At 47.5% G+C, this 14,722-nt stretch overlaps 1 protein-coding gene and 2 pseudogenes across 2 annotated transcripts; 2 read left to right on the top strand and 1 right to left on the bottom strand.

Moving 5' to 3' along the window:
- Window positions 1-427: 427 nt before the first annotated feature.
- On the top strand, window positions 428-3,672 carry LOC121436735 (serum amyloid A-3 protein-like). 2 transcript variants are annotated; one of them, XM_041636748.1, is made up of 4 exons: window positions 428-468; window positions 1,006-1,100; window positions 2,937-3,075; window positions 3,404-3,672. In XM_041636748.1, exons 2-4 carry the CDS (start codon window positions 1,010-1,012, stop codon window positions 3,540-3,542), a joined length of 369 nt encoding a protein of 122 aa, XP_041492682.1. In that variant the 5' UTR covers window positions 428-468; window positions 1,006-1,009; the 3' UTR covers window positions 3,543-3,672. The 2 variants fall into 2 exon arrangements, with proteins under 2 accessions (XP_041492682.1, XP_041492691.1); XM_041636757.1 differs by having other exon boundaries at window positions 438-468; window positions 1,009-1,100.
- Window positions 3,673-4,167: 495 nt separating this feature from the next.
- Window positions 4,168-5,645, top strand: LOC121462995 (annotated as a pseudogene).
- Window positions 5,646-9,284: 3,639 nt separating this feature from the next.
- Window positions 9,285-11,094, bottom strand: LOC121462912 (annotated as a pseudogene).
- Window positions 11,095-14,722: the final 3,628 nt, after the last annotated feature.

The raw sequence follows: 14,722 nt of genomic DNA, 5'->3' as shown, positions 1-14,722 counted from the left end.
CAAATGTCAATTTCTTCTGTTCTTTCTCCTATTTAAGAGCTTAATTTTGAACTATAGTTTGAAAGGACATAATCTCAGGTTTTGGATTTGGCATGCACCCCCATTATTATTATATATTCAGATTTCTTTTTCCAATATTAATGTTCATTCCTTAGACACTGGCCCCGCATGATTTGATGGGAAGTGCTTACCTTGATTATTTCCAGTCAGGATGAGGAAGACTCTGGAAGCTCAACATGATGTATTCCTGAGCATAGGTAGATTGCACAATCTGGGTAAATCAGACTGTGTCAAAAGAAATCTTTATATTCTGAAAGATGAGCTATGGCCAAGTGGGATTATGCAAGATCAAAAAGGGGATTTCTCCACTAGCCAAGTGACAGTATATATAGGTAGCCCCAGCCACATCTCCTCACCGAATAGCACTAGCTGCTTGCCCGAGGTCTCAGCAGGAACTGACAGCCCCAGGTGAGTTGTCAGAACTTTCCAGCATTTGTTCTTTGCAGACTCTGTTCCACCAGCATTCACTGGCTGTGTTTTCATGCTCGGTCTCTCTCCTGAATCTACTAGATGCATTAGAATTCACAGGAGGCAATGCTGTTGCCATAGGGATTTGTTGTCCGCTTCTGTGTGAATTCAGGGAAGGGTGGGGTCAGCCTTCTACAGATAGACTGCAGAGACCTATGATGGCTATAAAGCCACCACATCCCGCTCCGGAAGATTCCTATAGAATTGGGTTTTGGCTGGCAAGATCAGAATGCAAAGTGCTCTATACTAGGGGTCCATTTGCAAACTCTCAGGCACTGGGAGTCGAATGAAACACGTGGAAATGGGGAGCAAGACACTTTCTGGAATCCACTTACATCATCTCTCTACATGTGTGTGGATTTCTGTATAAAATCCAGTGGGATTTGGTGTTGACATACAAGCACAGCTCAACATTATAGAAGCATCCTCCACCCCATGAAATGGCACATTCATCCTTGTGTTTCCCTGACCCTACAGCAGGATGAAGCCTTCCATTGCCATCATTTTGTGTCTCTTGGTCCTGGGAGTTGACAGCCAAAGGTGGCTCGAGTTCATTAAAGAAGCTGGTCAAGGTAAGAGCAAAGGATGGGGGCAGGAGGTTGGATTTGTGGATTCCAAGTATTGTCCAGAGCAGGAACCACAAAATTCAGGGCAAACATTCTTGTGACGTATCCTGGATAGGGGAATATTGTTGCTTTTCCTATGTAGTTCTGAACTTTCATGGTCAGTGTTGACCTCTTTGTGTGAGGACCCCTAGCCTAAGAGCACATAACGTGAGTACAGCAGCTTTTCCACAGCAATATAGGAGCAATCTGTACCTGAAAGATGCAGATTCGCCAGCAGGAAAGGGGATCTGCTGCCCCCTTGTGGAAGGTGATGAACAGCTCGCCTCTATGTCTTGCGGCCGTGAAATGTAGAGCATCTTACCTGTACAGTGTTCCAGTAGAGTCCTCAAACACAGCGACAGCAGCGAAGGCTAACTGAGCTCTTCACACTGTGAAAAGGCGTTGTCCAAGAAGCATTACTTGTTAAAATGGAGTAATGTTTAAATTAACCTGGTGGTGTAAGAGCCCCATCTATCTTTTAAGGAAACTGAGGCCAAAAGCAGACATAAACTGTCTAACAAAAACCCAAAGAAGAGCAGATGTTATCCCTGGTTGGCCAGCTTCTCAGAGTCCACTAGACAGCTCCCAGAACAGAGCAGGGACTTCATGAGCACACACCCACTCTTTACCTGAGAGCGGCAGTTCATGGGTTGGGGAAGGCAGCTGCCTTTAAAGGGAGCTTCAGATCCTCCACCGGCAGATGACCATGACTTACTTACCTGGATACCAGTCTGCTGGGGCCGAGACACGGGCAGGGAACTATCACCGAGGGAAAGACATCCCACCAGCCACAGCACAATAAAAGTTAAATCAACCTAGATATTGGCCTTGCCCTTTTTCCTTAACTCGTTACTTCTGAAGATATTTCCCATTTACTGTTACTGGGTCTGATTCCTTCAGTGCGCAGCTCACCACTCCTGTCCTTGCTTTAGACCTTTTGATCTTTGTGGCACCTTCCTGAGGAGCAGAGAAGTGAGAAGATGCGAATAGATGGAGCATCTTCCATGAACATCCCACGTGCATTTTCTCAGTTATTCTGCATAACCACCAAGGTGGCTAATACTCTTCCCTGTTCTTATAGAGGATACAGAAGTTTTAAACCTAGGTGTCCTTTGTCACCTAGAGTTTCTGGTCACCCAGCTTGTTTCAGTCTGTCAGAGAATGCCCTGCTGTCTCCTGCTGATGGAGTGCTGGGAACTGCTCAGGCTGCAGTAGATCCTGAACATCTGTGGACTCCGAGCAGAGCTGCACTCACTCTGCCTGGAGAGCAGGTTCTCCCGTTGCCTGTGCTGGGAGAGAGTTGTGGCTGCAGTGGTAACTCTAGCATTTGGGAGGCTGAGGCAGTAGGATTGTGGCTTTCAGGTCATCCAGGGTCATATAGAGATGCATGCTGTCTCTAAAGGAAGAGAACATAAGAGAAAGGAAAGGAATGGAGAAAGGAGAGAGGGGAGATGAGGAAGGGAAGAGGCCTCATGTGCTCACACCATGTATACAGTTTCCCTGGATCATTTCGGAGAGGGCTTCATTATCGTCTGATGAAACACCGCCTAGAGATCATCTCTCCCCTATATGCTTTCTTGAGCAGCCAAAGACCAATAACAACAGAGCTAAGACAGGAATCCCTCAGAATAAAACTCACTCCAAATATGCTTCCTCACGGACATGGGGAAGTAAGAACCATTCACGTCAAGCCATAGTTCTCTGGGCTTGTGAAAGGCTGAAGTCATTGGGATGAGTTGGACAGAAGTTTTCACCCTGCTTTGCCTAAACACAATCTTCCTTGCCATTCTCTTCCCTCTCCAAGAACTAGAGACATGTGGCGAGCTTACTCTGACATGAAAGAGGCCAACTGGAAAGGTGCGGACAAATACTTCCATGCTAGAGGGAACTACGATGCTGCCCAAAGGGGACCAGGAGGAGCCTGGGCTGCTAAAGTGATCAGGTAACAGAGCTTGACTGCTTTGGACAGTCAGGAGGGGCTCTCCTCTGCATCCCGTGCACACTGCCTGTAGCCTTCCTCTTCTCTGTGTACAGTACTGGGAACGGTTGGCAGTGATACATGAACCCCACCCTCTCTCCCTTGGTGCTGCTCGTCCAGCATGAGGGTGGAATCCTGGGCTGAGTAGGTGCTTGCTCAGGCAGAATCAGTACCAGCCTCTCCTTCTCTGGTGTTCCTGGGCTCCTAGTACAGCCATGTTTTCGAGTCCAGAGTGTGGAGCTATTGTCATCAGCTTGGTTATGGGTCTTCTTCTTGTCTGTCTTGATTGCAGTGATGCCGGAGAGGATATTCAGAGGTTCACAGGACGTGGAGCAGCAGACTCAAGAGCTGACCAGTTTGCCAACAGATGGGGCCGGAGTGGTAGAGACCCCAACCACTTCCGACCTGTTGGCCTGCCTAGTAAATACTGAGTTTTCTCTTGATGTTCCCAGCCGTGCAGACCCCAAGAAAAGAGGCAATTACTGAATTGAATTAGTTCCTAACTAAAATCTGGATCCCTAAGCACCACCAAAATGTTGAATAAATACTTGTGAAATGCAACTTCTCACTGTCATTTTGAAATCGCACAAGATTGTGGGTCATGGGAATGACAAGAAACACCACACCAGCCCCACTCTCCCGTCGTCGGGAGCATCCACCCTCTGAAGTTGTAGCAGTCACTGGCCAGGCTGCTCCGTGGGCGGTCGTTGGGCATGCGGGGGAGAGCGAGGGCGACACTGCAAGGATAGGGGCGCAAGTGGTTGGCGTTGACAGGAGAGGAGAGCTCTGGCCGGCGGCTCCTGAGGCCCCGCGATGGGAGCGCCCCGGGTTGAGGCTCCCAGCCCTGGGGACAGCGCGGCAGAGACCACTGTGGCGACTCCGGGGCTCTGTGCTCAGGGGACCGCAGCCGCTTTCGCTTGCCCCTGCCCTCCAAATTCGGGTTCCCTCCGCCCGCCCTTGGCACCGGCGTCAGCTACTTGAGCGGCCCCAGCTTCCCCTCCGCCAGCTCCGTGAGGCAGGGATGCAGCCATGAGACGCTGTCGGGGGAGGGGGGGGATGGTCGGGGAAAGCAGCTCGCGGAGCGTGGAGGAGGCGCGCCCGGGGCCCTGGACTCAGGGGTGCAGCCTCGCCGCGCCCGTCCCTCTCAGATTTCCCGGGCCAGCCAAGGCACCGGGCACCTCCCGGGTCGCAGAGATGTTAAGGTTCCCGCCCGCGCCGTTCGCCATCTCGGCCTCGGAGAAACTGAACGACTTCCCCCAGGTGTTCGGTGCACGCGAGCCCAAGGCTCAGAGGCAGAAGTGCTTGCAAGACTCCTCGCAGTTCCCAGTCAGGGTAGCCAGGCAGAGCTGCGCCCCTGCCCCACCTCAAAGATGCAGCTTCAAAAGAACAAGAGCTTCTCTGTCAGAAGCTACAGCGGTGCTGTGTACTGTTGGATTTCAGTGACTGTTTCAGACTTGAAGAGCAAAGAAATTAAAATGAGCAGCACTGAATCAACTGGTTGAGTGTGTTTCAACTAGTAGTGGTGTCATTGTCGAATCAGTATTCTGCTATAATAAAGATGATCAGTGCTAACATCTTCCGTTCGCTTCCTTCAAATGATAATCCAGATTTTGATCCAGAAGACGACGAGTCCACACTTGAGGCTCTTGGGCTCACATACAGTTAGTGTATGGATTCTTCTTGAGATTCTCGAAGAGTCCTGATTTCCAGCCCAGCATTGCAAATTGATACATTCACCAGAAGTTTGTACAACAGCTCCTGGAGCTTTTTGATAGTGAAGACCCGAGAGAACGCGACTTCCTGAAGTCGGTTCTACATCAAATTCATGGGAAGTTTCTTGGGCTGAGAGCGTTCATCAGAAAGCAAATTAACAACATTTTCCCGGGGTTAATATATGGAACAGAACCTTTCAACGCTGTGGCTGAACTCCTTAAGATCTTAGGAAGTATCATCGGTGGCTGGGCGTCGCCACTGAAAGCAGAACATAAACAATTTCTAATGCAGGTCCTTATTCCTATGCACACTGCTTTGTTTCATGCTCACCTGGCACACTGTGTCGTACAGCTCCTGGAGAAAGACACAGCATGGACAGAGCCTGGTATCAAAGGACTGCTGAGATTTTGGCTGAAACATGCAGACAGAAAGAGGTGATGTTTTTTAGAAAAAAATTGAAGAAATCTTAGATGTCATTGAGCCAACACAATTCAAAGCACTTGAAGAGCCTTTTAAAGCAGATGTCCAAGTGTGTCTCTGGTTCTCATTTTCAGGTTGCAGAAAGAGCACTGTACTTCTGGAATAATGAATGTATTTTTACTTTGATTGGAGAGAATACTGATAAAATTCTGCTGATGATGTTTGCCAGTTTGTATAAAATTTCCAAAGAACCCTGGAATCAGACCATTGTGTACACGTGCTGAAAACCCTGATGGAGACAAACGACAAGCTTTTTGATGATCTTACGAGTTCCTACAAAGCTGAGAGACAGAGAGAAAAAAATGAAAGAATTGGAACGTGAAGAACTGTGGAAAACCTGAAAAGCTGAAGCTAAAGACGGCTCTCGAGAAATAGGACAGGGCATACAACATGCAGGGCATTCTCGGCTGAAATACAAGTGCCAAGTAAGATCAGCTCCCGCCTCTGCTGGGTGGGGAGTTTTGTACACTCTTTTGGAATATGTAAAAACTTCAAAGCAAACCCCATCAGTATAATATTATTAGCAGGCCAGTTTTCCCTGGGAAGCATAAGTGAAAAAAGTATGGGTTAAACATAGCCCTGGCTGACCACAGACACAGTGTGTGGTCACCTTTGTCTGACCGTTGACTGCATCACCTTATCATCCATGTTACATGTGAGGTCGCCCTGGGAGTGGCAAGGATCACGACTGTGTCCCTCTATCATCCGTGTTACATGTGAGGTCGCCCTGGGAGTGGCAAGGATCACGACTTGAACTCTATCATCCGTGTTACATGTGAGGTCGCCCTGGGAGTGGCAAGCATCACGACTTGAACTCTATCATCCGTGTTACATGTGAGGTCGCCCTGGGAGTGGCAAGGATCACGACTGTGTCCCTCTATCATCCATGTTACATGTGAGGTCGCCCTGGGAGTGGCAAGGATCACGACTGTGTCCCTCTATCATCCGTGTTACATGTGAGGTCGCCCTGGGAGTGGCAAGCATCACGACTTGAACTCTATCATCCGTGTTACATGTGAGGTCGCCCTGGGAGTGGCAAGGATCACGACTGTGTCCCTCTATCATCCATGTTACATGTGAGGTCGCCCTGGGAGTGGCAAGGATCACGACTGTGTCCCTCTATCATCTGTGTTACATGTGAGGTCGCCCTGGGAGTGGCAAGGATCACGACTGTGTCCCTCTATCATCCGTGTTACATGTGAGGTCGCCCTGGGAGTGGCAAGGATCATGACTTGAACTCTATCATCCGTGTTACATGTGAGGTCGCCCTGGGAGTGTCAAGGATCATGACTTGAACTCTATCATCCGTGTTACATGTGAGGTCGCCCTGGGAGTGTCAAGGATCACGACTTGAACTCTATCATCCGTGTTACATGTGAGGTCGCCTTGGGAGTGGCAAGGATCACGACTTGAACTCTATCATCCGTGTTACATGTGAGGTCGCCCTGGGAGTGGCAAGGATCACGACTTGAACTCTATCATCCGTGTTACATGTGAGGTCGCCCTGGGAGTGGCAAGGATCACGACTGTGTCCCTCTATCATCCGTGTTACATGTGAGGTCGCCCTGGGAGTGGCAAGGATCATGACTTGAACTCTATCATCCGTGTTACATGTGAGGTCGCCCTGGGAGTGTCAAGGATCACGACTTGAACTCTATCATCCGTGTTACATGTGAGGTCGCCCTGGGAGTGGCAAGGATCACAACTTGAACTCTATCATCCGTGTTACATGTGAGGTCGCCTTGGGAGTGGCAAGGATCACGACTTGAACTCTATCATCCGTGTTACATGTGAGGTCGCCCTGGGAGTGGCAAGGATCACGACTTGAACTCTATCATCCGTGTTACATGTGAGGTCGCCCTGGGAGTGGCAAGGATCACGACTTGAACTCTATCATCCGTGTTACATGTGAGGTCGCCCTGGGAGTGGCAAGGATCACGACTGTGTCCCTCTATCATCCGTGTTACATGTGAGGTCGCCCTGGGAGTGGCAAGGATCATGACTTGAACTCTATCATCCGTGTTACATGTGAGGTCGCCCTGGGAGTGGCAAGGATCACGACTTGAACTCTATCATCCGTGTTACATGTGAGGTCGCCCTGGGAGTGGCAAGGATCACGACTTGAACTCTATCATCCGTGTTACATGTGAGGTCGCCCTGGGAGTGGCAAGGATCACGACTTGAACTCTATCATCCGTGTTACATGTGAGGTCGCCCTGGGAGTGGCAAGAATCACGACTTGAACTCTATCATCCGTGTTACATGTGAGGTCGCCCTGGGAGTGGCAAGGATCACGACTTGAACTCTATCATCCGTGTTACATGTGAGGTCGCCCTGGGAGTGGCAAGGATCACGACTTGAACTCTTGATCATGCTGCACACAGACCAAGTCATCTTTCACAGGGCTGCAGACCTTGGTTCCATCTGAGGAAAGAACTTTTGTAAGATCCACTGAGGTGCTGCCCTTCCCTTCCCTCTCCTAGAGATGGCGGGAACAAAGCCCAGGCTCCTTAAAGATACTGCCAAAATCTGCGATTTGCAACACCTACGTTTCCAGGATTTTGAAGCACAAAGTATTAAAACTGGGGGAAAGTAAACAAAAATTCTGCTCCCAAATACCCCTTTCAGCAGCAGCAGCACCCCAGAATGTAGCATTGTGGGTAGACCCGAGGATCACCTCTCCTTCATTCCTTTCCTCTCCAAGGCTGGAGGCAGTGCTGTGGACAATGGTCTGTACCCTGTAAAAATTTGTCAGTTGTATTGGTTTAATAAAACGCAGCCGGGCATGGTGGCGCATGCCTTTAATCCCAGCACTCGGGAGGCAGAGGCAGGCGGATCTCTGTGAGTTCGAGGACAGCCTGGTCTACAAGAGCTAGTTCCAGGACAGGCTCCAAAGCTACAGAGAAACCCTGTCTCGAAAAACTAAATAAAATAAAATAAAATAAAATGCTGATTGGCCAGTAGCCAGGCAGAAAAGAGAGAGAGGTGGGGCGACCAGAACAGTAGAATTCTGGGAAAAGGAAAGACTCAGTCTGCAGTCATCACCCAGACACAGAGGAAGCAACATGAGATGTGTCACTGATAAAAGGTACCAAGCCACGTGGCTAACACAGACAAGAACAATGGGCTAATGTACCATGTAAGAGTGAGTTAACAAGAAAGCTCCAGCCAATGGGCAACCACTTTATATATAATGTAGGTTTCTGTGTGTTTCTTTGTGACTGAAAGACTGGGGGACTGGGGGACAGAAACCTGTCAACAAGGCAGGGCCTTCCCAGCCCTTGACTGCCTGACCTCAGGCCTGCCTGTAGGTGGAGGCTCTGAGTCCCACGATGTGAGGCAGACAGCTAGCTGTCACTGCCCGACTTTATTCGGAGGAAATGCATTGACTATGCAGAAGCCCTGTGCGTTCTTACCTGGTCAGTATTTCTCATTTGTTACCAGTTCCTTCCAACCTCTTGCCTTGCTGTTGTACGAAAAATGTTTTATAATGAAAGACCTTCACTGGGGATTGAGCTGCATTTAATAAAGTCTATGTTTTTAAGAAAAAAGTTTAAAAAAGAAACACTACACCATTATTTTTTTAAAGAAAGAGTCATGAAAAGATAGGGATTGGAATATTACTGTCTATGCCTATACATGGACCAAAACATGTGTATGTGTCCCATTAAACACAGGCAGATAGCAGAAAGCCCTGTGTATGGTTTCAATTATGAAGTTAAAACTAGATAAAAACCAGCACATGCTAGGCTGTGGACACAGCCTAATAGCAGAGCGATTGTGTAGCATGCATGAGGCCCAAGCTTCCACCCCGTGCCTCCTCATAAAAAATAAATAAATTCTTACTTAGCAAAATATAACTTAAAAAGCGGTAAAATGAAATCAAAGCATTTTTTAAACACAGTAACGGTTTTAAAAGTTTGACACCTCCCACAAAGAAAGCATCAGATCTAGATGTTTCTATAGATAATTTTAACCCTTCAAAAAAGAAAGTATGACCATTTTGTAAAAGGATTCTGTAGAGAAGACATCATATTCAGCACCCATTTTGTCTGGGACAGGAAAGCTTTGACTTCTTCTCCACAACCTGAAAGAAATGACCAAAAAGCAAAAGCACAGGGATCTGTGATGTACTGACTCCAGCTGCGACCAGCTCCAGGCTCGAAGTATAGCCTGGGCTTCTCCCTTTACACAATCCCTGAAGATTCTTGAATCATGGAAATTGGGGTTCAGATATCATATGTCATTTCTTTACCAAACCACGCCCTTCCTGGGTCATTCTGGCTCAGGCATTCCCTTTGTGACTGGGCAGCTATGTCCTCTGTCATTAGCTGCCTCTTCAACTTCTGGTCTCTTGTTGGTCCCTTCCTTGCTTCAGGAGTTCTTGAAAAACTCACCTTCTTCCCTGAGGTGTAAACTAATTTGTATTATGTATACATATATACATGCATACCTAGACACACACACATCATACATACATACATACATACATAGACACACACACATACAAACAGACACACACACACACATACAGATAGACCAAAGCTGTTCTTTTGTTCCCACCCGCTCCAATCCAAAATAATCACACAGAAATTATATTGTTTGCAGTACTGTTTAGCCAATAGCTTAAGCATATTTCTGGCTTACTCTTATACCTTAAATTAACCCATTTCTATTAATCTGTGTATTGCCACATGGCTGTGGCTTACTGGGTAAAGTTCCATCCAGCATCTGTCTTTGGTGGCAGCTACATGGTTTCTCACCGACACTGCTTTTTTTTTTCCCCAGCATACAGTTTAGTTTTCCCACCTAGCTCTATTCTGCTAAGCCACTGGCCCAAACAGATTTATTCATTAACCAATAAAAGCAACACATAGACAGAAGGACTTCCCACACCACACACACACACACGCACACACACACACGCACACACACACACACACACGCACACACGCACACACACGCACACCTTCTGAGGCCAGGCCGCAGGGATTAACATAGCCAGAAGAAGACAGAGAGGCCCCAGCAGAAGGATCCAGTTTCACCTTGTCCAGCAGTCATTTGAAGGCGGCAGAAGAGACAGTTTCCTGATCTGCCATGGTCTGCAGCGCCCGCGTGCATGCGGCATCCACACCTTGATGAGCAGCGCATGCAGAGCATGGATGGCGGCCCCATCAGGAGAGCAGCCGTCATCCTTGAGCTCCAGTGATGCTGAGTCCAGTGCATCTCTGCTGCGGCCAGCAGGGCCCGGGCCCCCACCAGACGGTCAGATGCCTTGAAAGCCCCATTTTCACACCAACATCTGCCAGAGTGTCCAGGATCCGAGAGCATGGCCAGGTTCACTACCACCGAGCCCTGTGACAGCATAAATCACATCTTCCTCCACATCTGGAGGGAATGAGCCGCTCTGTGAGCCTAACATCCTCCACCTGAACATGAGTGCATGTAGCATACACAGTAACCCCATCGCGCACCGTGACTGGGGTGTTGGTCGTACAGTGGATGACTTTGGAAGCTGTCAGCTTCTTTTCAATGGAGTTGATGATAGCCCTGCCACAGAGGACACTGCAATGTGCCTGACCTCGGTGTTAGGACCAATTTCATACAGGATGAAGGGATTGTGTGTGGCTTCACTGCCAAGAAATGTACATTACCGTGGCACACTGTGTCTTTGTTGTGGGGTGACAAGTTAACCCCTATCCTCCAAAGGGCAGAGACTGTGACTTGGTCCACGCCTGGGCAGCTGGCCATTATCTTGTGAGCAGCCAGAACACCTGCTGCTGTGAAGCGCTCTGCGTTTTTCTGTTTCTATTTCTATTTTCTAGTTTTGTTATGTAGTCCAGGTTAGGTTTGAACTCTTTTATTATTATTATTACTATTATTATCATTATTGTTTTTATTACTGAGATCTACATTTTTCTCTGCTCCCCTCCCTACCTCTCCCCTCCCCTTTAACCCTCTTCCAAGGTCCCATGCTCACAATTTACTCAGGAGATCTTGTCTTTTTTACTTCCCACGTAGATTAGATCTATGTATGTCTCTCTTGGGGTCCTCACTGTTGTCTAGGTTCTCTGGGATTGTGATTTGTGGGAAGGTTTTCTTTGAACTCTTTATCTTCCACTTTAGCTTCTCAAGTGCTGGGATTATGGGTGAATCTCAACATGCCAGATTCCATTTTTTAAGATAGTGGCTTGATATGTTGCCCAGACAGACTTTAACTTTCAGGCTCCGTTGGTCCCTTGTCAACCCCCTCATGAACACGCCACCAGGCTGGTGCAGTTCTCCACTTTCTTCTCTTCGTGCTTGAGGTTTCTACCCTGGAACTTTCTATCTCAGAACACACTGAATATCCCCATAGAAGGCCCTTGCCCACGGCCAGTCAGCCTAAGGGTTATCCAGGAAGGGGAGCATCACATACAGCTGGGGACCTTTATGCATCCTCAGGCACTCAGCCCCAAACAGAGTGGATTCTCAGACCTCCACCCTCCAGCTTCCTCTGGAGCTGAGGCTTGTGTTGCCTTCACTCTCCCTGGTTCCAAGGTCAGCTGGCTTAGCAATGGCTCCTTTCCTGTGATCCTGTCCTTTCTGTGGGGATCAGTTAGGCCCAGACATCCTGTGCCTTCTTCCAGTCACTCAGTCCTCTCCCAGGGATCCCACCGGGCAGTTGTGGAAAGGACTTCTCAGGTAGCTGGTGGGACTCCAGCTTATTCCTGACCTGGCTCACCAAACACTGCTGCTACTTGTCCTTGCCTTTCGGTTGAGTAAAAATAATCTTACCTGCCCCCAAAATATTTCAAAGCTATTTCTCCTCGCTCTTTCCTCCCTCCCTGCTCTAGATTGGGAGAGAATCTCACCTGCAGCATAGTAGGTCCACAACCTAAATCTTCTGTTCCCATAGCACTCTGTCCAGGCCTTCTTCAAAATCTCTTTTCCTATGTCAGAGTTTGTGCTGAGTGTATCTGACCTCCTGTTCTAACACCAGGTAACAGCTGAAAGACTTGACTGGCTGTTCCCATTCCTGTCTAGGTGAGCACTGTTCTCAATCCTTTATTTTCCTATTCGATAGGATTCTTACACTTTAATTACCCCCCGTTGGCAACTTTGGGCGGTAACAGCTTACATCACAAATCCAAGTCACACAACTAGTTTGAAGCTAGACACAACATTCTTAATGATTTGCTAGAACTAGCAATTGTATTGGAGTTGACATTTTATAAACCACTTTCATAGGCTGGGAGTGTATCTCAGCAGTTGGGGCATTGCCATAGGTTCAAGTTCTAGCACCTTGGAGAAAAATAACAGGGAATGCTCACAGGCAAACACAGATGCACACACACACACACACACACACACACACACACACACACCATGTGCATATAATTAGTTCAGTCCATCGTTCCTCTAATAGATGTACTCCATCTATCACCCCAACTAGTCTTCTGCGGGATCTTGATGAAGTCCACGACAATAGTCTGTGGTGTTTGTGGATGAGAGCAACACAGGGCTGAAGAAGAGGCCAGAGCCAAGCTGGAGCAGATCACATCACTGTGACAGGGGAGTGTAGAAATAGCTGCAGGGACAGAGGGGGGTTGTTAGCATATGAAAATCCACCACATCTGTACACGCACACACACACACACACACACACACACACACACGGGAAGTAGGGGAGGGTGTCAGCTAAAATAACGGTTAGGCCCAGAGAACACAGAACCATCTTCTGAAATTTTCATGGGTACGGCTTTTGCTCCCTTTTCCCATCTCACTTCTGCCTGCCCCTTCTCCTTCCAGGAGGAGTCAGAAAGTGCAGCTGGCTATCTGTGTGAGGAAGAACAAGGAATGGAAACAAATCACTGTCTCCCCTACAGAGCCTATCAAAAATGAGCTAAATTAGGAAGGGGGAGAGAAAATGCAGTGTAAGTGACCAGGAAATCCCAGTCACGTGATGCTGCGGTGTAGTCATACTGGTGAATTAAAATAAGTTGTCAAGGTTATGGTTTAAACTCAGGCGGGATGGTTGACTTCCTATGAGTCACTGGAGAAGCGAGAATTGACATACGTTTTCATCCAAGGTCAACAGAAAGGGGTATTGGGGAAAAGAAAAAAGATAAAATAGCTACTTTCTGGTTATAGAATGTAATTCTGTGAGAGAAAGACAAGAAAGCTTGGTTGGATAATGACAAATCAGAAGATACCATAAACAAGAGTCACAATTAATCCCATTTCGTGCCCCTGAGATTCTAAGAGAAAAGAAAATTCACAAAGCATGTATGCAAACATCAATGTAGTAGTATGACCCACAGAGAAAAGAATTTTAAAAAACAAAACCTAACTGGAATTTTCTGGCATGGTGGCACTGGCCTATAATTCTGGCTGCTGGAGGTGGTGGCACGAGGATGGCGAGCACCAGGCTTTCCTAGACTGTATAACTTGACTCTATTCAAAGAAAGAAGCAAACAAAAGGAAAAACCCACAGTGGATGCTGAAATTTAAGATGATGTAATGTACAGACTATTAATGGTTGATATACCTCAGCATGGCAGTTGTTAAATAGATCCCTCCTCCTATCTGGTTTGTGTGTGTGTGTGTGTGTGTGTGTGTGTGTGTGTGTGTGTGTGTGTGCGCGCGCGCGCAGTGTTTGTGCGTGGTGTGGTGTGTGTGGTATATGTATGTGTGGTGTGTGTGGAGTATGTGTGTATATTATGTGTGTGTCCTATGTGTGTTAGTGGTACATATGTGTGTGATGTATGTGTGTGTGATGTATGTGTGTGGTGTGTATGTAGCAAGACAGAAGCTCTATGAAACACTGGCATTCTGTGTGCCACGGAAATGAAAGTTTCATGAAACGATGCTAAGATTTGGTCTGTATAATGGCCTCTGGTATATTTCATTTTGGCTTAGTCTTGTCTGCATCTTTAACAATGTGCAGGCAGGACGCACTTCACGCCTTCCAAACAGGTCGCCAGTCTTGAAATCAAGTAGCTTTGGTCATCCTGTCCTGCAGACTAATTGTGCTCGGGTCAAGTCTCTCCTCAGTGTGGAAGTTCTCCCTTCTCCACTGTCCTCGTTATACCCGGAGTGGTCAGATTTCAACCATGTGGATGCAGAGCCATACCTTATAGTAATAAATTTCCATTTCCATGGGATTTTCTTATCTTTGTAAATGGTGACTGAACCTCAGGCCTCGGGCATTGTTGGCAGACATGTGCATCCCCAGACCTTCATGCATGTTAAATAAGTCAGACTTGGAGATCCTGATAACAGTCCCTTCAGCTTTGCTTCCTGTTCTGTGAACTGCTCTTTCTATGTTCTGTCTGTTGTCTCAATGCGTTGTCTCTTTCTTATTGGTTTATTTGTTATTTATAAGATTTATTATTTTTGATACAGAACCTACATTTTTATTTATTTATTAAAGATT

Source organism: Microtus oregoni, unplaced genomic scaffold (genome assembly GCF_018167655.1).
Source record: "Microtus oregoni isolate MIOR12 unplaced genomic scaffold, Mior012 000000F_ref0000247, whole genome shotgun sequence".
In the NCBI taxonomy this organism is placed as follows: domain Eukaryota; kingdom Metazoa; phylum Chordata; class Mammalia; order Rodentia; family Cricetidae; genus Microtus; species Microtus oregoni.
This window is presented reverse-complemented; position numbering and strand designations above follow the sequence as displayed.